We start from the raw sequence: 26076 nt of genomic DNA, 5'->3' as shown, positions 1-26076 counted from the left end.
TGTGAGGAGGACTCTGAACTCATACAGTGTTGGATGGATCATGGATTTCTCCTTTGCCTCCCACTGACAACACAAACTCTGTTCAGGAGGCTTGACAGGAGGCTGGATAATGGGCTGGGAGCAGACAAGTGGTATGTCTGTCTGTTTTTAAATGCACATAGCTTGGGGCTTAGGTCACCACTGGATGCCATAACTCACCCGGTACCAGTACAAAATGGTTAAAGAAGCTAGTGAAGTTAGTTAACTGTAATTCATTATCTGATGAACAAGTGCAAGCAATGGGGGTTACTCTGTCTGTTTGAGCTGCTGGGGTATTTGCTAACTGCTGAATATCTATATACCGGTAAATGCTGTTGCTGTATATTTAGAAACACATTCACATCCAATCTTATACTTAGGCTTAGCTAGCAGCTGAGGCTGAGCAGAGGTGGAAAGGCAGGCTGATGCTGTAAAGGCAGTGTATTTTACACATGCGCCTGGGGAGGGGCGTCTCACCCCAGACAGCTTGAAGTTGAACTGCAGCGCGGGAAGAACTCACTGAGATGTGACAGGCAGACAGGTCACAGGAGCCACGAAGGTTAGTGCTGAACTGTACTGTACAAGCAGGATATTAGTTTCCAGATGTAATAGTATCTCCTAACAGGAAGAAATAGTGTCTAGAAGTGTTTGTGTGTGTGTGTTAGGAATGGGCTCACTGTCCCACCATGCCAAAACAAAGATTTTGTTTATATGCAAGCTACATAATAATTTTACAGCTTTTTTTTCAGACGTTTACTGACTTTCAGATATCACAGAATTGCTCCCTTCTTTAACCTTCCCCCTATAACACTTCTCGTCTTATCTTTGAGTGGGGGGTCTAAAAAATTGCTTTTGCTGAGCCCTATGTACTCTAGGCAACTTTTAAAAGAGTTCCTACTCCTTGTATGTTTAGAGGGTATTGCCCAAATGCATTAAATATTTAGGGACATTTACAATGTGTTGTGGGTTGGCCTGGCTCTGTTTGCTATCTTACTACATACTCTTTATGTATCCATTTAAATATTTGCAGTGCATCATCACTTTTTTTGTGTTAGTGTGTATGTGTGTATATATGTATTAGTGACTGTGTGTTAGTGTATCTGACTGCGTGTGTACGTCTGTATACGTGTATTAGTGTCTGTGTTAGTGTATATGTGTGTACATATTTGTATTAGTGTCTGTGACTGTGTTAGTGTGTATTAGTGTCTGTGACTGTGTGTTAGTGTGTGTGTGTGTGTGTATATATATATGTGTGTATCTGTCTTTGACTGTGTATATGCGCATTAGTGTCTGTGACTGTGTTAGTGTGTGTATTAGTGTCTGTGACTGTTAGTGTGTGTGTTTATGTGTATTAGTGTCTGTGTTAGTGTGTGTGTTTGTGTATTAGTGTCTGTGACTGTGTTAGTGTGTGTGTTTATGTGTATTAGTGTCTGTGACTGTGTTAGTGTGTGTGTTTATGTGTATTAGTGTCTGTGACTGTTAGTGTGTATGTTTATGTGTATTTGTCTGTTACTGTTAGTGTGTGTTTATGTGTATTAGTGTCTGTGACTGTGTTACTGTGTGTGTATATGTGTATTAGTGTCTGTGACTGTGTGTTAGTGTCTGACTGTGTCAGTGTGTGTGTGTGTGTGTGTGTGTAGGTGTTAGTGTCTTTGACTGTGTGTTAGTGATGTGCTATGCAGCACTACCACTGTTTGATTTGCTATGCAACACTGCTACTGTTTTGATTTTAATTTAGCCACCAATCAGCAAGTGCTACCCGGAAACTGAACCAAAAATGGGCTGGCTCCTAAGCTTACATTCCTGTTTTTCAAATACAGTTACCAAAATAACAAAGAAAATTCATAATAGTAGTTAATTAGAAAGTTGCTTAAAATGTCATGCTCTATCTGAATCATGATATAAAAATTTGGGCTTCATATCCCTTTAACTAGCAATGGGATGGTATGTAATCGGGGGGGGGCGGCAAAATGTATCCTCGCCTGTGTGGCTAAAAATCCTAGCACCGGCCCTGTGCTCAAACACACAAAACAAAATATGGGTCCAACTCGGACATGACATCACACAAAATACTCACCTAGGCACCCTATGCTGGACACCAAAAGACAGAGACACATTAATAAAGGAGTCTACACAAACCATAAAGGAAACACTAACTATGTGGGACAAAACCATAGTTGACAGCCCTCATATCTCTTCTAAAATATCACCACTAACAACATTAACCAATAATTTAGAATTCAAACTGGGACTCTCATGTACAAAAAAAATATTAGATCCAATATTAGATCCAAACAGATCACTCCATATCTACCACTTAGGTAACGGACAACAATCTGTCACCCCAACCGATTTGATTGTGATGGGTTACCCTGCCTTCACTAGCTGGCTATTCTATAGGCAATGCCTTTCATATATATCATCACACACAGACAACTAACAACCTTTGAATCCCTATGCAAAAAACCCTCCCCAACCAGACACGCTCTTTCGCAAACATACAATATACTATAACAACTCCCTCCCGGTCACATACCATATTACATAGAAAGATGGAACTCTGAATAGACATCAAACACGCAGACTCAATGCATATTTACTCATGCATTAAAAATCCTCCATCTCCTGCAGATACTTGGAACTCAATGTAAAAATACTGCAGAGATGGTATTTGACACCAGCAAGATGCAAAGAAATATATAACCTCAGCACCGCAAACTGCTGGTGATGCGGCTATGCCCCAAAATAACAGACATGTGGACACTAATTTCACAAGAAACAAGCAAAATCCTAGAAATATCCACCCCCCTGGACCCATGCCTATGACTCTTTAATAAAACTCCCCAAAAATTAACTACACCGATAAGGAAAATGTTCAACATTATAAGCAATAGCTTTAAAATCCTAATAGCCAGAAATTGGAAATCAGACAAAATACCCACAGTAGCACAATTTCGACAAGAGGTTTCCCTAGAGGAATTCCACTTCCTGAAATCCAAACAGCTTGATACTTACGCACAAATGCAATAATTATGGGAGACATATATAAAACCTAATTAAAACCCTTAATCTCCACTTGTTTACACGTACAACGCTATTAAGAGTTCTTGGTTAAATACAGAACTTGCTATAAGTGATTACGCCCTTTACTCGTGTAACTTATATCTTGATTTAATAATAAGATTTAACATGAAATATTATCCATTATGCACTTGGCAAACCCTATAATGGTCTGGATATAGCTTATCTTTAAATTAATCAAAAATTCTAAAAATGCTGTACTACAAATTATTACTGTTTTTCCCTTGTTCTTTTTACCCTTTATACTACAGAATGTCAAAACTCAGTCTAAGACCAAATGTAATATGCCAATGATTTTTATAGTCATTATTTGTATTGTCATTATTTGAAACCTGTATCACTTTGACTTCAATAAAAAAATTGGAAAAAAAAAAAGTTGCATTTTCAGTTGAATTTGGGGAAACCATTTGAAGCATTCATTGAGTTGAGATATTTCAATTGCTTTAATTTTATTTGTTCATTGCAAATTGCTGAAAGTCTGTAAATTTTGACAATAAACCTGATTTGCAATGAGGTTGGAGTAATTTTGATTACAGCTGTATGTATATAAGTATATACATATATCTTTACAGGGAAAACACAGTTCCTATCGTTCCTTCGACTGCAATGTAAAGGCACTTTTCAGTGCCTTTTTTTTTTTTTTTTTAAACACCCCACACCCGCCAACTTTAACCCCTTAACTGCCTAGTGCAGTTGTTTCTTATATAAAAAAAAAAGAAGCTATTTTTTTTTAATAAGAAACTATAATACCCTCTATTTTGAGGGCATTTGCAGCACTTTTAGAAAATTAACCAGAGATCTGGTTTTCATAAATGTTTCTATTTCCACAGTAATATAGAAAACAAAGCTTTACTTAAAATCAAAACCAACCTGTTCCATATACTTCTTCCTCTCGGAATCCAGAAACCTAACACGATTGCGCAGTGCCAGATTTTCTGTATCTAATCGATTGTTATATTCTTTGGCTTTCTGTAGTTCACTTTGTTCTACAGCAAAAAAAACAAACAAAAAAAACTAAAATTTACAAAAGATTTGTTTTACAGTATTAGCAAACATGTTTAGTGTAAATGGGCATAACCCACACAATACTTTTTAAACATAAGTTATCAAAATATCTCATGCACTCGTTAATAAGATATAAAACACCTTGGCCTAGATTTAGAGTTTGGCGTTAGCCGTGAAAACCAGCGTTAGAGGCTCCTAACGCTGGTTTTAGGCTACCTCAGGTATTTGGAGTCACTCAAAAAAGGGTCTAACGCTCACTTTTCAGCCGCGACTTTTCCATACCGCAGATCCCCTTACGTCAATTGCGTATCCTATCTTTTCAATGGGATTTTTCTAACTCCGGTATTTAGAGTCGTGTCTGAAGTGAGCGTTAGACATCTAACGACAAAACTCCAGCCGCAGGAAAAAAGTCAGTAGTTAAGAGCTTTCTGTGCTAACGCCGGTTTATAAAGCTCTTAACTACTGTACTCTAAAGTACACTAACACCCATAAACTACCTATGTACCCCTAAACCGAGGTCCCCCCACATCGCCGACACTCGATTAAATTTGTTTAACCCCTAATCTGCCGACCGCCACCTATGTTATACTTATGTACCCCTAATCTGCTGCCCCTAACACCGCCGACCCCTATATTATATTTATTAACCCCTAACCTGCCCCCCACAACGTCGCAGCCAGCTACCTACAATAATTAACCCCTAATCTGCCGAACGCAAAGCGCCGCCACCTACATTATACTTATGTACCCCTAATCTGCTGCCCCTAACACCGCCGACCCCTATATTATATTTATTAACCCCTAATCTGCCCCCCTCAACGTCGCCTCCACTTATTAACCGCTAATCTGCCGAGCGGACCGCACCGCTATTATTATAAAGTTATTAACCCCTAATCCGCCTCACTAACCCTATAATAAATAGTATTAACCCCTAATCTGCCCTCCCTAACATCGCCGACACCTAACTTCAAACATTAACCCCTAATCTGCCGACTGGAGCTCACCGCTATTCTAATAAATGTATTAACCCCTAAAGCTAAGTCTAACCCTAACACTAACACCCCCCTAAATTAAATATAATTTAAATCTAACGAAATTAATTAACTCTTATTAAATAAATTATTCCTATTTAAAGCTAAATAAATACTTACCTGTAAAATAAATCCTAATATAGCTACAATATAAATTATAATTATATTATAGCTATTTTAGGATTAATATTTATTTTACAGGTAACTTTGTATTTATTTTAACCAGGTACAATAGCTATTAAATAGTTAAGAACTATTTAATAGCTAAAATAGTTAAAATAATTACAAAATTACCTGTAAAATAAATCCTAACCTAAGTTACAATTAAACCTAACACTACACTATCAATAAATTAATTAAATAAAATACCTACAATTACCTACAATTAACCTAACACTACACTATCAATAAATTAATTAAATACAATTCCTACAAATAAATACAATTTAATAAACTAGCTAAAGTACAAAAAATAAAAAAGAACTAAGTTACAAAAAATAAAAAAGAACTAAGTTACAAAAAATAAAAAAATATTTACAAACATAAGAAAAATATTACAACAATTTTAAACTAATTACACCTACTCTAAGCCCCCTAATAAAATAACAAAGCCCCCCCAAATAAAAAAATGCCCTACCTATTCTAAATTACTAAAGTTCAAAGCTCTTTTACCTTACCAGCCCTGAACAGGGCCCTTTGCGGGGCATGCCCCAAGAAGTTCAGCTCTTTTGCCTGTAAAAAAAAACATACAATACCCAAGCCCCCCAACATTACAACCCACCACCCACATACCCCTAATCTAACCCAAACCCCCCTTAAATAAACCTAACACTAAGCCCCTGAAGATCTTCCTACCTTGTCTTCACCTCACCGGGTTCACCGATCTGTCCAGAAGAGCTCCTCCGATGTCCTGATCCAAGCCCAAGCGGGGGGCTGAAGAGGTCCATGATCCGGCTGAAGTCTTCATCCAAGCGGGGCAGAAGAGGTCTTCCATCTGATTGAAGTCTTCATCCAAGCGGCATCCATCCGGAGCGGAGCGGCAGCATCCTGAAGACCTCTGACGCGGAACATCCATCCTGGCCGACGACTGAACGACGAATGACGGTTCCTTTAAATGACGTCATCCAAGATGGCGTCCCTCAAATTCCGATTGGCTGATAGGATTCTATCAGCCAATCGGAATTAAGGTAGGAATATTCTGATTGGCTGTTCCGATCAGCTAATAGAATGCGAGCTCAATCTGATTGGCTGATCGGATCAGCCAATCGGATTGAACTTGATTCTGATTGGCTGACTCCATTAGCCAATCAGAATATTCCTACCTTAAATTATATTTAATTTAGGGGGGTGTTAGTGTTAGGGTTAGACTTAGCTTTAGGGGTTAATACATTTATTAGAATAGCGGTGAGCTCCAGTCGGCAGATTAGGGGTTAATGTTTGAAGTTAGGTGTCGGCGATGTTAGGGAGGGCAGATTAGGGGTTAATACTATTTATTATAGGGTTAGTGAGGCGGATTAGGGGTTAATAACTTTATAATAATAGCGGTGCGGTCCGATCGGCAGATTAGGGGTTAATAAGTGTAGGCAGGTGGAGGCGACGTTGTGGGGGGCAGATTAGGGGTTAATAAATATAATATAGGGGTCGGCGATGTTAGGGCAGCAGATTAGGGGTACATAGGGATAATGTAAGTAGCGGCGGTTTACGGAGCGGCAGATTAGGGGTTAATAATAATATGCAGGGGTCAGCGATAGCGGGGGCGGCAGAATAGGGGTTAATAAGTGTAAGGTTAGGGGTGTTTAGACTCAGGGTACATGTTAGAGTGTTAGGTGCAGACGTAGGAAGTGTTTCCCCATAGCAAACAATGGGGCTGCGTTAGGAGCTGAACGCGGCTTTTTTGCAGGTGTTAGTTTTTTTTTTTCAGCTCAAACAGCTCCATTGTTTCCTATGGGGGAATCGTGCACGAGCACGTTTTTGAGGCTGGCCGCTTGCGTAAGCAACTCTGTTATCGAGAGTTGAAGCTGCGTTAAATATGCTCTACGTGGACTTCCGGTGGGCGGGCCTGAGAAGCGGCAGCATTGGGAGAGAGCTCCGTGTATAGTGGAGCTGAATGACCGATTTGACCGCTCTCCTAGGGGGCCCCACGCAGATATCTTGTTGGGGACTTATCTCTAAGCTATCCCAACTGACCTGGCAGCGTGAAGGGCTTATTACATCAGCCCTTGTCCCCGGAGGGACGGAAGAAGCGCAAACGTTACTGCCCGGCGCCATCTTGGATGACAGCGAGGTGCCCGCTCCTGGATCCCCCGGCACACTCATAACACATGTATGCCCTGCAGCATTAACATCAGCAGCACCAGTACCGGACTCCTGTGCAACCGCCATCCTAGCTGACAGTAAGTGCTGTGACTGTGTTCAAGAAGCGCCTACTATTATTATAGCCCAGTGTTTCTGGCTCCTCTGCCTCCCTCCCCTACCATCTTAACCGCCACATGATACACTAATACAGGGAAACCCCTGCCCGCTGACCCTGAAAAGAGACACTACAGGTTTACTACTTGAGGGGTGGAGAACGGAGGAGGTGAGGTTGGAGCGCAAATTCTAGGCCCTGAATCCTGTTAACCTTTCGAAGACAGGGGCAATTGGAGTGAGGAGAAAGGGTGAAGGAACTTTACAGAGGTCTAAGGGCCCCAAATATACCTACACTTAAGGATACAGAGGTGATAGCTGGGTCACTGCCTGAAGCACAATTCTGCTCTGCCCACGTGGTGCGCATCAACTACTTGCATTTTGAATGTGTAGACCTGAAAATCTTGCTTCTTTAACACATACCTGCCTCACTACACAAGAACTTTCTACACTACCCAGTCCTTTAGGAATTTAAGCTGCGTGTGTGCCTGTAGACAGCACTGCTCGTGCAACACTTCAATTTTCACCTACTCTACTGTCCCACATGAAAGTGGATAAATATTTTAAAGTCTCTGCCACACAGGCTATACCTATCATGGCGGGCAGGCAAAAGCAGGCTGACAGAAAGCAGAAGCAAGCCCCAGAACCACAGCCAGAACCTCTGGCACCGCCGGATGGGGACTTTACTTTAGATACCCCCCAATCCCTGTTGCATGATTTAAAAGCTTTTTTTCTTCCAAAAATGGAATCTTTACAGGCGGGCATGGATACTCTCACTACAGAGATCAGGCAATATTCCACACGCCTGCAACATGCAGAACAGAGAATCTCTGATGTTGAGGATACCCAGCACTCCTCTTCTGTTACCATCTTACGACTGGAGCGTCAGAGTTTTGCACTTCAAGAGAAGCTTGATGATCTGGAGAACCGCTCTCGCCGCAATAACTTGCGGGTTGTGGGAGTGCCTGAGTCAATCAAAAATAAAGATCTTCTTGAATTTACAGCCCTAACATTACCCAAGCTGCTGCAATTAGACCCAGACACCCTTCCACTTGACGTGGAGAGGGCCCACAGAATAGGCCCTGAATCCTTGCCTAACAGATCTAACCAGCGCCCAAGACAAGTAATTTTCAAGTTGCTTCGCTACCAGGAAAAATTAGCTGTTCTCAAAGCCTACAGAGCCAAATCAGACCTTAGCTTCGAAGGTCACAAATTACTAATCTTTCAAGACTTTTCAGCCGAAGTAGCGAGGAAAAGGAAAGACTTTGCACCCTTGTGTTCTAAGCTGCACTCGCAGGGGAGACAGGCCTCACTTCTGTACCCAGCTAAGCTGCGGCTTATGACCCCAGGGGGTCCTAAGCTCTTCACCACACCTCAACAGCTGCAAGAACACCTAGATGCTGAAAACAAAGATGGGGATACTTGAATCGCCCCAACCGGACTTGTCCTGGATACGTTGGTTAATTATACTTCTCTTGAGAAGGATTCTGACTCTTCACTTTAAGTGCGCCTTACCTGGTGATAACCAAAGGCTGATACGGAGAGGCCCAGACGTAGGGTCTCTCCCCGAGCTCCACACAATTGGACTATGTGGTGTTTTCTACATCACTATTAATACATGCCTGAGTACTGTATTTTCCTTACTTGGTTTGTTCTGTTATGTTTTATGTTTTATCCTAGATCTTGGTGAAAACCTGCAAGAGTCATCTGGCCTACAATGTTTGACACGTAAACTTTATATTTGCCTTGTGGGGGAGAATGGGGGTTTTCACAGGGCTTTGTGTTTTGTTTTCTTTGTTACTCTGCTTGCATTGGGCGGGAAGGGTAAAGTCGCTTTCCTGTGTGTCCTTGGGAAGTATCAAATCCCTCCCCTAGCCGCTGATTACGCACTTATACCTCACCCCACGCAGTGCCTATGCGCAGCTTGCATACCTCACTTTTCCATAGAGGGGCTGATATTTGCGCTACCTCCCTGCAGAATTCTATGGGATTACATATCCCCCCAACTAATATTATTGTGTTGTCCTGAGCTTTCTCCCATGGTAACAGTAACCGTCAGCCCGTTTAGCCTGCCTGTAGCTCGGCTTATGCCCCCTATGCCCCTGACTCCTTTTTCAAACGTCCCTCAAACCACCTTAGGTTGCGCTGCATCCCATCTCTCTGTAGTTCTAGCACAAATGCTACGGCAATACATGGGGTGGGACTGGTTGTTAAAAAACAAAGGGGTTCTGTCTGTTGAATTTGTGAGAATGCTGGGGTCCTTTTCAAGGTTTATGGCTATGTCTCTAAATATGCTCTCTTTCTGGTCCTGCCCTCAGACCTTTCCCGATGCTCATCTGGTCTCGCCCCCCCTGGACACGAATCTCTGGCAGGCGTTCCCTGGCTGTCCTCTGTTGGTGAGTCATTCTTCAGATTCTCTTCTCTCCACACTCCTACCCACATATCACATAAGCGCTTCCTACCCCATTAGTGGGGGTCATGCCTTCCTGCATTACAGAATAGAAGCTCAGGTGCATGGGGCCACACCATGTGGTCTATCGTTTAGTTTTACTCACTTTTACCTCAACCCCAAATCTAATGTATGGCTGTAAACCTTAGGTTTATCTCCTGGAATGTGGGGGGCATTACGTCCCCGGCAAAAAGGAGCATGATCCTACAGCAGCTTAAGGCCCTACGTACTGACATAGCTCTGCTCCAGGAAACAAAACTAACTGCAGCTGAACATGAGAAACTGAAGTCTCGGTGGGTAGGTCACATTCTATACTCCCCTACTGAGAGTAGAAAGAGGGGAGTAGCTATCTTGGTAAAAAAAAGCCTTTCAGTGTCTTTCTCGCAGGTAGACATAGATAGAGGTGGGAGATACATTTTGGCTGCCCTGGGGGTGGGTAACATGAATTACACTTTATGCAATGTCTATGGCCCCAACGAGTTCTGCCCCTCCTTTTGGTCGACTCTGCTGGCTAAACTAGCCACATACACTGCTCCTATTATCCTGGGGGGGGACTACAACTTGGCCCAGGCTCTCCCCTTGGACAGATTCAGGGACCCTGCTTTAGTTAGTTCTTCAAAACATTCATACACAAGATATAAGAGGGAGGTATCACTGATAAACAACTTAAAATCAACGCTAGGGCTTGTAGATGTCTGGAGGGTTAGGAATCCACTGGAGAGAGATTACACTTGTCTATCCAAGACGCACAGCACCCTCTCAAGAATAGACTATTTTCTCACCTCCTCTGAAATAACATCTCAAATTCACCACCCAACCATTGAGCGCATAGTAATATCAGACCACGCCCCAATCCATTTCACACTCCAACCTATACGCATCAGACCCCCGAACAGGACTTGGAGATTTCCCTCTTACTTATATAATGATATAAATTTCCGGCAACATCTTAAGACGGAGTGGGCACACTATGCGTCAGATAATGAACAGCACCGTAACAACCCAAACCTGTTCTGGCATGCCTCTAAGCCAGTTATGAGGGGAATCATTACTTCCTTTACAGCACACCACAATAAAAAATTTGCGAGAATTAACGAGGCATTTTTAGCAAACCTTACTGAAGCATACAATATGTACCTCTCTAATCCTACCCCCACCTCTAAACAAAAATATTATGATCTTAAGCTCGCTAGAGACACATATTTAACCCAACAAAATAATAACTTCGACATACACAGACAGGGACGATATTTTAGGCACGGTAACAAGTCAGGTAAACTACTAGCAAACTTAGTCAAGCTTTCTACCCCTAAATCACACATATTGGCCATAAAATCCCAATCCCGCTTAACCTCGAACAATAAAGAAATTATGTCAGAGTTTGTCAAATATTACACCTCCCTGTACACAGGCCAGGAGATTAATCTGGAGGCTAAGCAAAACTTTTGGAACACTACATGTATCCCTACTCTCACGGATGAACAGAATTCCCTGCTTAGCGCCAGTATTTTACCTCAGGAAGTAATTAAAGCTGTAAATAGAGCCAAGCTTGGAAAAGCTGCGGGCCCTGATGGGCTTCCCACAGAATATTATAGACTCCTAGTAAATGAGGTTGCCCCTGCCCTGTCCTCCCTATTCACAGCATATTTAGAGGGCTCATCTCAAATAGATACCAGATTTACAGAGGCAAATATTTGTCTTATCCCTAAACCGGATAAAGATCCCACGGACACCTCCTCCTATCGCCCAATCTCGTTACTAAACGGAGATTATAAATTGTTAACCAAAATATTAGCTGATAGACTGGCACAGGTCCTTCCCTCTCTTATACACACAGATCAGACTGGGTTTATCAAAGGTAGATCATCTGTGGTCAATATCAGGAAAACTTTAGCAATCACCTCCCACTACTGGTATAACTCCCAGTCCCCTAATCCGGTAGATTTGCAGGATGCCTGTCTCCTGGCCCTTGACGCAGAGAAAGCGTTCGATAGGATAGAATGGGACCACCTACACACATCATTGGAAAAATTTGGCCTTTCGGGCAACTTTACATCTTTTCTCAACCGGTTATATACAGCCCCTAAGGCATCTCTGATTATTAACGGCGAGCTCTCTCATTCATTTGCACTGCAGAGGGGCACGAGGCAAGGGTGCCCTCTTTCCCCTCTATTGTTTGACCTTGCCATAGAGCCCCTTGCTTGTCACATCCGTCAAACTTGTGACGGACTAGACATCCAGGATCAGAAGCTACATCTGTCTCTGTATGCAGATGACCTGCTTCTATTTATCGGCAACCCTGCGACCAATTTGACACCTCTTTTGAATATAATTAAAAACTTTGGGACCTTCACAGGGTACAAAATTAATATCAACAAATCGGAGGTTCTCTGGTTACAAAACAAGCAAAATACTCCTTTAACAAATACCACACTTAGAATAACAGACGGATCCTTTAAGTACCTAGGTATTCAAATACATATGAACCCCAACAAATTATACCAATTAAATCTGTCAGACTCTCTACGTAACATAAAACTTCTGCTTTCGGGCTGGCATAATTTGCCCCTGTCACTCACAGGGCGAATACACCTCTTTAAAATGGTGGCGCTACCCAAACTCTTGTACCCCCTGCAGATGCTCCCTCTACTTCTCACCCAGCAAGATACTAAATCACTACAGTCCGCGTTGGGACAGTTCATTTGGAGAGGAAAGAAGCATAGGATAGGGAGAGATTATCTGGCCATGCCCTTGGAGAAAGGGGGTCTTCGTCTCCCGAATATAGCATGGTACAACTGGGCTACCCTAGCCAAGCTGGTTTTAGATTGGCTGGTTGGCAATAACAATTTTACTGTCCCCACACTAGAAAACAACTTGGTCAAACCAATGGCCCTGGCTTTTTTACCACACGCAAATTTCACCTCCTTACCTGCGCAAATACAGTGCCATGTCTTGTACAGGGATCCGCTTAGGGCCTGGGCCAAGTTGTGCAGGGTGTGGGGAATAGACAAATCTGTGAGTAAATATCTACCTATTCAGGGTAATTTGAATTTCCTACCAGGTTACACTACCAAAGCATTCCAGGTGTGGCAGGCTCAAAATCTCACCATGGTCAAACAGCTTTTTAACCCTTTAACATTGGAGATTGTCCCATTTCAAGATTTAAAGGAAAAGTTCAATCTCCCGAGCTGCCACAGTTTTGCGTACTTTCAGAGCAGGCACTATATCTCTAAATTAAAAGCAGAGGGGCGTCTCCCCAAGGAACCCACTAATATTGACACTTTGTGTGCACTGGCGAGACAGGGTTCCTGTAAAATCGCGCACACTTACAACACCATACTTAGACACTTTGAGGCCACTGCAGTGCGCAGACTCATATCGAAATGGGTTGGCTTTGAGGGCTTATTAGTAGATGAGGGGCTTATCTGTGACAGTTTGGAAAAGATACAAACAATCACTATCTCGGCAAAACTGAGAGAGACACACCTAAAATTTATTCAGCAAGCTTACATCACCCCGCACCTGCGCTCTAGATGGATTGCTGAGGCTAGGGATATTTGCCCTAAATGTAGCTATAGCTCCCCTGACTGGTTGCACCTAATATGGAATTGTCCCAAGCTCAGAGACTTTTGGCTCAAGGTGTCGTACTGGCTTACGAAAGTAACAAAATCTCAGATTGTACTCTCAGCCCAACACATAATCTTCCTAATCTCTGCCGCTGTCTCCCATCCTTTTGATAACTTTGTGTCTCTGGTTGTGGTTCTGGCAAAGCAAATTATATTGGCGGGTTGGGCAGGGGAAAAACCTCCCTCTCTTCAAAAACTGATTAGAAGTATACACACGCAAATGCTAATTGAACAGGCAGACGTGAAGGGCGATCCGGAGAAGCGGATAAAACATTTCATATCTAAATGGGACACTTATCTTTTACACCTACCGGAGTCAGTTAGAGAAAGAGTCATATACCCATTTAAAAATAGCCTTTTCATCTTAAATGAGAATCTCCAAGGTAGATGGTCTTTCCCAGCTGCCCAAAAATAATCAGTAAGCCTAGCCTAAGTGCACATAATCTTGTCTGCTCTAGGGGCCTTTGTTGCGGTACCACTTCTTGCTGTCATCTTCTTTTTCTTTCTCCTTCTCTGTTTCTCCCTCGTGTCCATGGGGGGCGACCTTGGCCGGGGGGCCCTGGGTAAGTAAGTTATTTTTGTCTGTTATTTTTGTTTGTTAAGATTTGTGTTATGATGTTATAATGTTGTTTTGTCATTTATAAAAAAAAAATGAATGAACCCAGACCTCTGCATGGTGAAGGTCGGCAGATCATTGAGGATGTGTCTAGGCAAAGATTGTTACTTGTACCCTTTCAATGGTCTTTTTCTTGAATAATATCATTAAGCTGCACTAAGTTAATTCTTATGCCATGTATGTACTGGATTCTAATCATAAATAAAGTTATTAAAAAAAAAAAAAAAAATATGCTCTACGCTCCTTTTTTGGAGCCTAACGCAGCCTTTATGTGGACTCTCAATACCAGAGTTATTTTTATGGTGCAGCCAGAAAAAAGCCGGCGTTAGCTACGCGGGTCCTTACCGACAAAACTCTAAATCTAGCCGCTTGAGATTATAATAATAAATGTAGTAGTAAAAATGCTGCAATATGTTTATTTTGTCCCTTTTTCCTGTAATTATATTTGGAAATTATGGGTTTTTCAATTCTGAGAATTAGAAGTGCTTACTGTACACTTCACAAGCTTACAGGGACATGACAGCTAAAACATTTTGTTCATGATTCAGATAGAGAATGCCATTTTAAACAACTTTCCATTTAGCTTCTATTACCAAATTAGCTTCATTCTCTTAGTATCTTTGTTGAAGAAACAGCAATGCACATAATGCACATATGTGCAGCCACCAATCAACCGCTTCTGAGCCTACCGAGGTATGCTTTTTAACAATGGATATCAAGAGAACAAAACAAATTAGATAATGTAAGTAAATTGGAAGATATATATATACAAATATATATATATATAAAACCCTAAATGGCTTATATATAAAAATATACGTTTTGCTATCAAATAGACAGCGGCTAGCCAAGTCTAATTTAGTAGCCCAGGTTGACTCCTCCAAGCATACTGTATTTCATAGATCCTTTAATGTTTATAGCCTAAAAACTGTAACAATTTCACAACACATCCTACAAATGTAATTTCCATTTCCATTGGGTGAAAAACACATTTTGTTCTACATTTCATATTATTGTTTTATAAAGGGCTATTTTTTGGATGTTTAAATAATAAATTAATGCTGCCATTCTGCTTCAATATAAAAATATGCTAACATAGGGCCAGATTACGAGTGGAGCACAAACGTTTCCACGCAAGCGATATCGGGTTTTTGCAATCGCTTGCGCCCAGTTTAAATTGCGCTTGTATTACAAGTTGAAATTAAACGCGATCACTTGGCCCAGTTCAAGTTAACACTCGCCGGGTTTAGCACGTACTCAGAGCTGTGATTAAATGTTTCGCAAAACACATAAAAAATACATTACAAAGTACAGTTAAACTCATAATAAACTAGCTAATAAAAATTATTGCAAAAAAAAAAATTGCACACAAAAGTTATAAAGTGCTCAAAGATATGAGATGTTAGGAAAAAAAGGCAGACAGAGGGCTTTAACATTGAGATCTCTTTATGTCGGGTTAGCGCCCTTGAGAACATGAGTTTGGGTTAGCTCGCGAGTAGGGTGTTAGATTTTTTTTCAACTTTTTTTGTTCCATTGACTTCTAGGGGGAATACGTTATCAGGTGCGTGATATTCTAATTGCGCTAGAAGTAAGCTGTTTGCGCGTGTCGGGTTAGCACAAGCGCGATTACTTTTTACTTTCAACTTGTAATACGAGTGTAACCTGATGCGTGCAAAAAGTTTACTTCTAGCACAATTAGGGCTAGATTACAAGTGGAGCACTAAATATCACTCAAGAAAGCGATATCAGTGCTCCACGTTGTAATACCAGCGCACACTAATATGCACTAGTATTACAAGTTCACAGCAATGCGAACACAAGCTCCCGTTCGCACTGCTAGGAAGCATTGCACTCACAAGAGCGAGCTTCCATAGGCTCCTATGGGAGCCTTGTTCTGAAGCCGTCAGAAGTGGCATCAGAACAAATTTATTTGTTAATATGTTTATATACACATAAATAAATATACATATATATTTACAGTTCCCATTGACCGCAATGTAAAGGCTCTTTTCAGTGCCGTTGTATTTCTAACACCCCATTCCCACTAAATTTAGCCCCAAAATATTGCGTAGTGCAGTAATTTTATTAATAAAATAAAGATGCTACTATCTTTAATTATTTTAATAAAATACACTAGGCTTTATTTTGGGGGCATTTGGGGCACATTTATAAAATGTATAAGAGATCTGATCACTTGTAATGGCTGGTTAATTATCACACGCCTGCAAATGAGCAAATTTGCCTGGTTATGGGCGCGTGATATTTTAGCAATCCACTTGTAATCTAGCCTTTAGCGTTCTAGCAAAAACGCTAAATAGCACTCCACTCGTAATCTGGCCCATAATTAGTCTGCTTTAAAAATAGTTGAATAAATAATGGTAAGAAATATGTTTTCTGAGTAATCTTTTCAACACAGGTGTATTAAAAAAACATAATTTGTGTTCATTATCATCATTAATATTAATAATAATTAAAATAAAATGTTCCTTACCATTTTCATGAAGAGTTTCAATCTCCTTCTGTCTTTCCTGTAAAATGTGCTCTAGAAATTAGAATCAATTCAGATTTAGATAAATGGAAGAGAAAAAATTAAAAGCAACTGATCTGTCAAACATAGACTGTGTAAAATCATGACCTGGGTATCTGCAATACAGCTGTCAAACAATGGCAGTATCAGCTGTACACAGAGATGCATTTCATTAGATATTTAAATTGCTTTTACTTTATTCTTTTTCGTATACATGTTTACATACATGGGGTTGTCATGTTCCTTGTTCAGAGAAGGATTGCCTGGTATTGTGGGGATGGACTGACCTTACTAAGTGGGATCAGACTGATATACTTAAGGAAAGTTTTTCTCTGTGAAAAGCACATTTGGGCTAAAAGAGGCTGCTCCCAGGTGGTAAATCACCATAGAACAAGCTACTGAGCTGTTATTTATTCCTGGTAGAGCGCTTCTCTTTCTGTATGTATTTGTAATATGGCCCTAGGGAAGTCTACGTAAGGGTTATGGGGGAAACCAGACATGGAATCCTTGTCCAGTGTGCTTAGATGGATATGGCTGCATCTTACTGACGAGGCCCAATGAAAGCCGCAATGCTTGTCTGAGGGTGCCATGTTCCTTGTCCAGAAAGGGATTGGCTGGTATTTCCAGACTGGACTGACCTTGTTTGGTGGGATCAGTCAGATTCACTTCTTCTCAGTGAAAAGCATAATTGGGCTAAAAGAAGCTGCTCCCAGTTGGTAAATCGCCATAAAACAAGCTACTGAGCTGTTCGTTCCTGAGAGCGCTTCTCTTTCCGTATATATGTTTATGCCTTTATTGCCCAATCACCTTTAATATTATATAATTTATCTGTATAATGTTTATGTCAAATAAAGCTGATTTAATATTTGCTTCTTTTTTTTAATCTTTCTGAAATGGCAGCAAATAAGTCTTGTAAGATCCTAGATTTATTTTATTTTTTATTGTATTATTGCTTGTCTATACCTTTGTGTATAACTCCTGCAAACAGGTTAAACAAATTAAAGGGACATGATACCCAAATGCTGAATGACTTGAAAGTGATACAGCATATCAGTAGAAAGCTGGTAAGAAAATATCACTTGAGCATCTCTATTTGAAAAAGGAAGATATTTAACCTCAAAATTTCCTCAGTATCCACAACATATTTTATAAGAGGAATTTAAACATCAAATCAGTATGCCATTTCCGGGACTTACAAGGGAGCGTTCATCTCGCACTTTATTTTTCTCCTCAGTTTAAGTAAGTTTACTATAAAACCTTGCAAGACTATGGTTAAATTCCAGAAGATCACAGCACAGATGATGCTAATTGGCTGGAGGGGGGGGGGGGGCTTCCGCCATGCTGATAACTGCTCACAGACAACTTTGAGGTAAAATATCTTCTTTCTTTACATATAAATGTTAAATTTGATATTTTCTAGCCTGCTTTTTGTAGATATGCTGAATTGATCATTTTTAAGGTGATTTGGCATACAGGTAACATTTTGCTTTCACCCCTTAACATATACGGTACGTTGCTGGTCTTTTAAGTTTTTTTTTTTTACTTATAATAGCGAGGGTCCCGCCTCTACGGGCGGGACTGTGCTATTATACCCTCCCTTCCTTCAGCTGGCCACCAGAAATAGTGCGACAGCTATTAAAATTGCAAGCCCCATAGGGGTTAAGTCAGCATATATGTGTGTGGCAGTCACCAACCAGCTGTATTCATCTCAGAAGTGGCAGTGTCTTGCTGTTCCAGAGCTTTAACTATGTATTTAACTAAAATATATGCATAGGCAAGCAACAGTGCAACAGGAAAATGCTCTAACACAAATTATTTTCAACAACTTTCCAATTTACTTCTGTAATCAAATTTGCTTCATTTTCTAAGTATCTTTAGTTGAAAAAGCAGCAATGCACCAATCAGAAGCTAGCGCCAAGCAATGCATTGCTGCTCCTGAGCCCACCTAGGTGTAATTTTCAACAAAGAATACAAAGAGAATTAAGCAAATTAGATAACAGATATTAATTTGAAAGTCGTTTAACATTGTATGATCTATCGTCCCTTTAAAATAACCTTGTAAATAATGATACTAATAAAAAAAAAATATTGACTTTGCAGGTAAAGAAGAGTTTGGCCTATCCACTGAAAATAATTGGAAGGCTGTTTTGAGTCAATGGGTTGGTATATTATTAATATCCACCAGTCTAAAACCAGTTTCCACCTCATCTAAAGAGAATCTATATTCTCTGTATGAAAATACCATTAATGAATTACAGGAATAATTACCAAGCTCTGTAGCTTCCTTCTTTTTTATTAGCAAATCATCAGTCAGCCTGCGGATCTCATCATGAGCCATTTGTAGTCTCTGAGCTGCCTCGTTCAAGTCTCTTTCCACACATTCCCTCATTTTCTTTTCTTTGTTAAGCTCTTCATCAAATGTCTAAAGACATAAATGAAATACAGTCCAGCATGATAAACAATAGTGTTTTAAAATACAAGATGTTATCATCATTCATGTAGAAAGCATGCAGCATCTTGACAAATGGGAAATGGGCCAAATATCTTGATGTTGTACCAAATATATTTGGGCTAAATTCATGATGTAACACATAAAAGGCCAGACCACACATGTAACATGTTCACACCCTGCTTATGGTATATAAAGCCTAGTAGGTGGTAAACCAACATAACTGCAGCAGTTTAAGGTTTCATGAATGACTCATAAAAGATCTGAGGCCACTGAAAGCAAATTACCGGAGACCAAAATGAGGAACTATAAGAATGGAGTTAATTTGACACCAGGCTATGGTCTCCATTTACACAATGCATTATCAATGACTGTATTAGCAGCAGTATAACTATAATGACATTTTGTACTTGAACTCAAATTGTTCTAGATAAATCTTTGCATAAACAAATTTTGTATAACTGGTATATTGATGGTTTTGCAACAGACATCTTTTGTAAACAGTTTTCTCTCTCATCTTTTTTTGTGTGCTTTTTATTAACCTTATTTTAAATGTTCATCTATCCTTTGCTATTCATAAATCAAAACATATCTTTCTTAATAAACTGCCAGATAATCATCACGATACAGGCTTATGTAGGTAACAAAGGTAAGCTCCCCACTCTTTAGACCCGAAACAGTGCCCATGAGTATATGTAGACAGTTTAGTAAAATGCATGACGTAGCCATGTATAGAAATTTGTTTTTGTTTTGTTTTTTGTCAAAATTTGTTTATTAAAAAAACAAACCGAATGAATGACTACAAAATTATTTAGTTCATTAATATCTTTGTCAATTCGTTTGCCTATTTAATAGATAGGGAACAAATTACCGAATAAAAGGTACAAATTAACGAACAAATAAATTAAAGCTATATTCACTTATTAGGTTTGTTTAGTTAATGAACACATTTTGGCAAAACACTGACAAACAATTAATTAAAATTACATGAAGTATTTTTATAAATCAGTAATTACATTGTGAATGTGTCAAACAAAAATTCACATGTAGCCCCTAAATCTTTTAAATAGTTCCACTCATTGTATAATACGAGACCACTTCGATTTCAATTGTACTGTGTAATATTCTGTTTTTAAAAACACAGGAGTCCAAGAGGAAAATAAACAGCAACTGTCAAACTGAGATATTTGCATAGTGTTAGAGTTAAAATGTTAGTAGGTCAATCTATATTTTTAATGAGTTAGAAATGTTAATATAAATGTACGGACGTTTTAACGTACTGAACAGTTAGCAGACATTTTACGGATCCCAAATAACTTCTTCCATGGGTTCTGAATAGAGGATAGTTGCTCCTTTTGAAGGAAAAAAAAAACAATCGCAATTATTCTTTTAAATAAAAGTGCTAGTGGTAGGCTGAAAATAAAAAGCATTTCAATTAAATATTTTCCACGGATTATAATATATATCAAGAAATCCAAAATGCAGCAGCACAAGTATGAAAGTAAATGTATTTATCATGCATGATTAAGGGGTTTTAGGTCCAAAACATTTCATTTTGTTTGTTGCACCTGATAAATAAATTTACTCTCATACTTGTTTTGGATTGCTTGATTATATTGTGGGAGTGGTGTGGAGCCTGGCAGCAAGCACTTATGCTGAATAACTCTGTTTCCTGATAATATACATATAGCCTTATAACAAAACAAGGATTGTGCAGCGATAGGAGAGAAGCTGAAAGAAAGGTAGATTAGTTATGTCTTCTGTAAGAAAAGACTGCAGCCAGCTAGGGTAGATGTCAGGGGCAGAGTGCAGATTACGAGCAAGATTTATCAAGCGCTATAACAATTCTCCTTTTTATTCTCAGTGCGCCTCTAGAGAAGCACATCAGTGAGCCTAAATTTATAAAAAATATATATATTTTTTTTTTTGCGCTTTTCCAAAGGCGAGCTCAGGCGAAGTAATGATACATTTCTCCAGTAGAATTAGTATATGCGCTTAATTTATCATTTGAAATAAGCTAAAATCACAAGTTATGTGTCAACCTTGCTTATAGAAATACCCATAAAAACAAAACAAGTTATTCTCTTTGTTTTGCGTTTATTTGTATCTTATTTTTGCACACTTTTACAGAACATATTTGTATGGCTTCCATCACTTGAAAATGGAAGAAATGTCCAGTTCACACTTCCAGACAATTCTATTATTGTTTAAAGAGTGCTACAGCATTGTGACAAGCTTATACGCAAGACATGATACCTTATCATTTTAACTGTAGTATCCATAATAAAACAAAGCATATTAGTGAAGTGTTATTGTGAAGCGCCTTGCAACAGAAATTCCTGCTAACATCAAGAAGAATTCCATGATGTGCACACAACACAAACTCTTTAGGAGAACTTTAAGTTCTCTATAGGCGCAAAAAAATGATAAACAAGTAACTAGTAAATACAACTTAGACAATCTAATTTAACCATTTTTTTGGCGCTGTTGTGTGCCTAGGCGAATGTGCACCAAGTAGGAGAATTTCACCGTTGAACTTGCCCAACTTTAGGTGCATTTTTAAATGATAAATAAGAGCATAAATTCTCAAGCTTATATATTTAGGCACAAATATAGGAGAATATAAACAATAAATCTTGCTCTATGGGCCTGACGATCTAAAGCTCTCCACTAAGGAGAGATTATCTAAAAAGTCTCGTCAGTACGACGAAAACCCTTTAAAAAAATGTAGAAACACAAATTTTATCTTTAGAAATATTTATGTCGCTATGTAGTTTCCTGTGTGAAGGAAAGACTTCTACATTACAATATAAGGTACTGTATAAAAAAATCCCAAAGAATTTGTGCGATTTCTTTCTAAGCTGGCGAGATTTTTTGATTATTAGGCCCTATGTCACTGTTTAAAGCATGGGTAAAGTTAATAGCCAACTTAAATAAAAAAAAAGATATGATAGTGATTGCACGAGTATTTTCATAAACGTCACGCCATGTGCATACCTTTATGCTTTTTTTAAAAAGAAATGGAACAAAATTAGTCCAATCATGACAAATCCCTTTTTTTTCTTTTTCAAATAATAATTTCAAACTAAACACTTGCAATATGTCCGGCAGAGATGTGATAAATGCAACTGTCTATTGTTTCATGTGACATTATACAGGGGTTGTTGTAGCCAGTGGTGTCTATGGGAACATACATCTGGTCATTTTGATGCTTCTCATGATTTTGAATAGCAGGTGGACGTGTTTCAAGCGGATTTGTCAGTACAACTGATTTGGAAGATATCACTAAGAACTACTGGTTAAAACCCTTATGTCTGAAGTGCTGATCACGTCAGTAACGAATAAGTAAACCGCTCCCTGTCTGGCAAGCTGTAAAATAGTTATTCTGTGATTAGAGCTCAGTAAAGTAATTTTCTAAACAGAGAAGATATTGATGAGAATGAAAATATGTTTGTTTGCTGAGTGTTGGGTTACTTTAGCTGGAAGATGATTACTGGGGCGATGAATCCTCACTAAGACTCATTACTTCCTTAAAGGGACAATTTACTCAGGCAAAAATACTTTCTTTCTCTTTCTTAACCCCTTCAGTAATGCACAATTTTATACACCTGCACGGTTTGTTCTTTTTTGCACTGTAAAATGTACTCCCCTTTAATGTGTTCCTAATTAACCATTTTACCTGCAGGAGTGTATTAAACCGTTTACAAATATTATTATTATTCTTTATTTAAAAAGCACCAACAGATTCTGCAGCGCTGTCCATGGGTAGCAAAGATAAAAGGACAGTACAATATGAGACACCAGACAAAATTTAACAAACAAATACAGGGGGAATTGAGGGCCCTGTTCCCATGGGAACTTACAATCTAGATGGGTAGGAGGGTGAGAAACAGGAGGTGGGAACTGCAAAGGTTGTAATGATGTTAGTGTGGAGTTAGATGAGGGAAACTATTAGACAAGTGGAATTCATTAGTTACCGATTTGGTGATAGGCATCCCTGAACAAGAAGGTCTTTAAGGAGCGTTAATAGGAAGAAAGGTTGGGGGAAAGTCTGACAGCTCTTGGAAGTGCGTTTCAGAGGGTTGTTGCTTCGCAAGAGAAGTCCTGCAGTCTAGCATTAGAGGAGGTGATGTTAGAAGATGCAAGGAGTAGATCATTGTTGGATCTTAGGGGATGGGCTGGAGTACATTTGTTGATGAGTGAGGACAGGTAGGGGGGGAGCTACATTGGTAAGGGCTTTGTAGGTGAGAATTATGAATTTAATTCTGATGTGAATGGTGAGCCAGTGAAGGAACTCACCGAGGGGTACAGCAGATACAGAGCATCGGGAGAGGTGGATTAGCCTAGCAGAGGCATTTAGGATGGATTGAAGGGGGGGAGAGGCGGGAGAAAGGAAGGCCAGTTAGTAGGTTATTACAGTAGTCAAGCCGGGAAATTAATAGGGAATGGATTTGCTGTTTAGTAGTTTCAGCACTCAGAAAAGGACAAATTTTTGAGATATTGCGCAGGTGGTTGCGACAGGATGAAGAGAGCAATTAAATGTGGGGTATGAAGGACAGAAGTGTAACTCCCAGGCAGCAGACTTAGGGTGATGGGGAGATAGTGGTGTCACCAACAGTGATAGTAAAGTTAGAAACTGGAGTAGAATTAGATGGGGGGGTTAAAAGAAGCTCAGTCTTGGAGATGTTGATTTTTAGGTGGTCAGAGGCCATCCAGGAAGAAATGCCAGATAAGCAGTCGCTGATGTATTAAAGGACAGAAGGGGAGAGTGCAAGGGTGGTTAGATAGATCTGAGTATCATCAGCATAGAGGTGATAGTTGAAGCCATAGCTACTGATAAGTTTACCCAGTGAAGAAGTATAGATAGAGAAGAATAGAGGGCATAGAACAGAGCCTTGAGGTACTCCAACAGACAGAGGCAATGAAGAGGAGTCACCAGCAAATGAGATAGAAAATGACCTATTAGAGAGATAAGAGTGGGAGAGGACAATGTCAGAGCCCAAGGGAGCTGAGAGTCCGTAGGAGGAGGGGATGGTCAACAGTGTCAAAGGCAGCAGACAGGTCAAGTAAGATAAGTTTAGAGTAATGGCCATTGTTTTTAGCAGAAAGAAGATAGTAACCTTGTTAAGGGCAGTCTCAGTTAAGTGTTGGGGACAGAAGCCAGATTGCAGGGGGTCAAGCAATGAGTTGGAGGACAGGAAGTGGGTTAGGCGATCGAAAACTAGTTTTTCAAGGACGTTTAAAGCTAGAGGAAGCAGTGATATGGGGCTGTAGTTTGCAGGAGAATTGGGGTAGATGGAGGGTTTTTTGAGGATGGGGGTGACCTTTGCATGTTTGAAGGAAGATGGAAATGAACCAGTAGTAAGGAATAGCTCCTTACTCTTCATTTTGTCATCTGAATTAGCTGCTTTTTCCTGCTGAAATTGCTACCTTTAGTGAGAAATATGAACACTAAAGTATTCTCTTTTAAAAATTTATATAGACGGGGCGGAGCTAACTGCCAACGGGACCAGACGTGAAGTAGGGGAGCTCCTGAACTTAGGTGGCTAAAAGTGTAAATTTGGCTAAATAATTAACACTATTTTGAGGCAATCCTACTGGACTTTGTTACTAATAGCAGATCACTCTGCCAACCTGTGATAGGGGGACTCTGTGGCTATATTTTGACCCTAGGTGGCTGCCTCACTCTAGCTGCTGCTCAGCCTCATTAAACAGCTCTCAACTTGCTCCGGAGGGTCGGGGATCCGCTCCGGAGCAGAAGACTGCTACTGCCTCATATGCTAAGGGGCTAATCTGAGCCCTGAATTGGTGACCAGAGACTCCGCTCCTTACCCCTCAAACACCGATCCGCCGGAGTTGCACCTCCTCTTTGGTGTACCTCATACGGCCACACAGACCACCGTTCCGGAGAAGCTGCTGGTCCTTACACAACCCGAGCTGTATGGCCTTCTACTCACTAGCCCAGCAGACCGGCAAGTTTTGGGCGCGAGAATCCGCCATCTTGATTGGGGCCCTCCTCTCCTGCAGCGGCGCGTCCTTTGTCAGTGTGAGGAAAGAACTCTGAGTGCTGAATCGCTTGCCGTCACTATCCGCCTGCTGTATCCCAGACACACAGGAGCTGCTTCGTCACCACCCCTTGGCTGCTGAGGTATAGCACACAAGCTCTGCCCGTGCTGTCACATCTGCTGCAGAGGCTCCGCATCTGACCAGAAGTGGGGTAAGGCAGGGGGGGTGAATTTGAATCTGAACCTGACACCTCGCAGAGACACACAGCTTAGAGCTTATCTATGTGGGTCACCTACACCATCCGGTCTTTCTCAACTCTCCCTGGGGCCTCATAATTAACGGTCAGTACATTACTTCCCCTGAGGTGCCCTGTGACCTGTTCTTTGTGATCCTGGTAAGCTATCTCACAGGCACACAAGGCCCATATTCCTCCTGCTGCCTCCTCTTGCCAGTTCTTGGTAGCCCCTCTTATATTGACCAGTTCACCATCTAACCTTATGGGAGGATAGACGTCCCAGCCCCAGTGCACCTGATCATATCTCTCAGTGCCACCTACTCTGTGTCTAAGCTGGCTCACAGCTAAAAAAGAAGAAGAAAAAAAGGAAAAAAAAAAAGAAGAGAAAGCTTTATTTACCTAAAGAGCTTAGCAGTTCTAAGTGTGTAGCTGGGTTGTTTCTCTTTAAGAGACATTGCAAGTGACTACCCTAACATAGTAGTGGGCCTCCAGATTCACTACTTTCCATGAGTCCTACCTGGCTCTCCCCCTCAGTGCCCTCTAATTACATTGGCCCCCTAACGAATTGACTTGTGGGAATACTCAAATACAAGTTGACATTGTATAACCTGGTGGGTACTTGGGGAA

The 26076-nt window shown here is 40.4% G+C and overlaps 1 protein-coding gene across 1 annotated transcript in view; it reads right to left on the bottom strand.

Annotated features, from left to right (window-relative positions):
• CCDC30 (coiled-coil domain containing 30) overlaps positions 1-26076 on the bottom strand; it is a 380612-nt gene that overhangs the window by 305456 nt on the left and 49080 nt on the right. Inside the window, exons 6-9 of the mRNA XM_053690989.1 lie at positions 20489-20560; positions 19028-19181; positions 16724-16774; positions 3970-4085 (exon numbers count right to left, since the gene is read on the bottom strand). Coding sequence (XP_053546964.1) covers positions 3970-4085; positions 16724-16774; positions 19028-19181; positions 20489-20560 — 393 coding nt within the window. The remainder of the gene's footprint in view (positions 1-3969; positions 4086-16723; positions 16775-19027; positions 19182-20488; positions 20561-26076) is intronic.

Source organism: Bombina bombina, chromosome 8 (assembly GCF_027579735.1).
Source record: "Bombina bombina isolate aBomBom1 chromosome 8, aBomBom1.pri, whole genome shotgun sequence".
In the NCBI taxonomy this organism is placed as follows: Eukaryota; Metazoa; Chordata; class Amphibia; order Anura; family Bombinatoridae; genus Bombina; species Bombina bombina.
The sequence above is the reverse complement of the archived record's forward strand: the minus strand, read 5'-3'. Positions and strand labels throughout refer to the sequence as shown.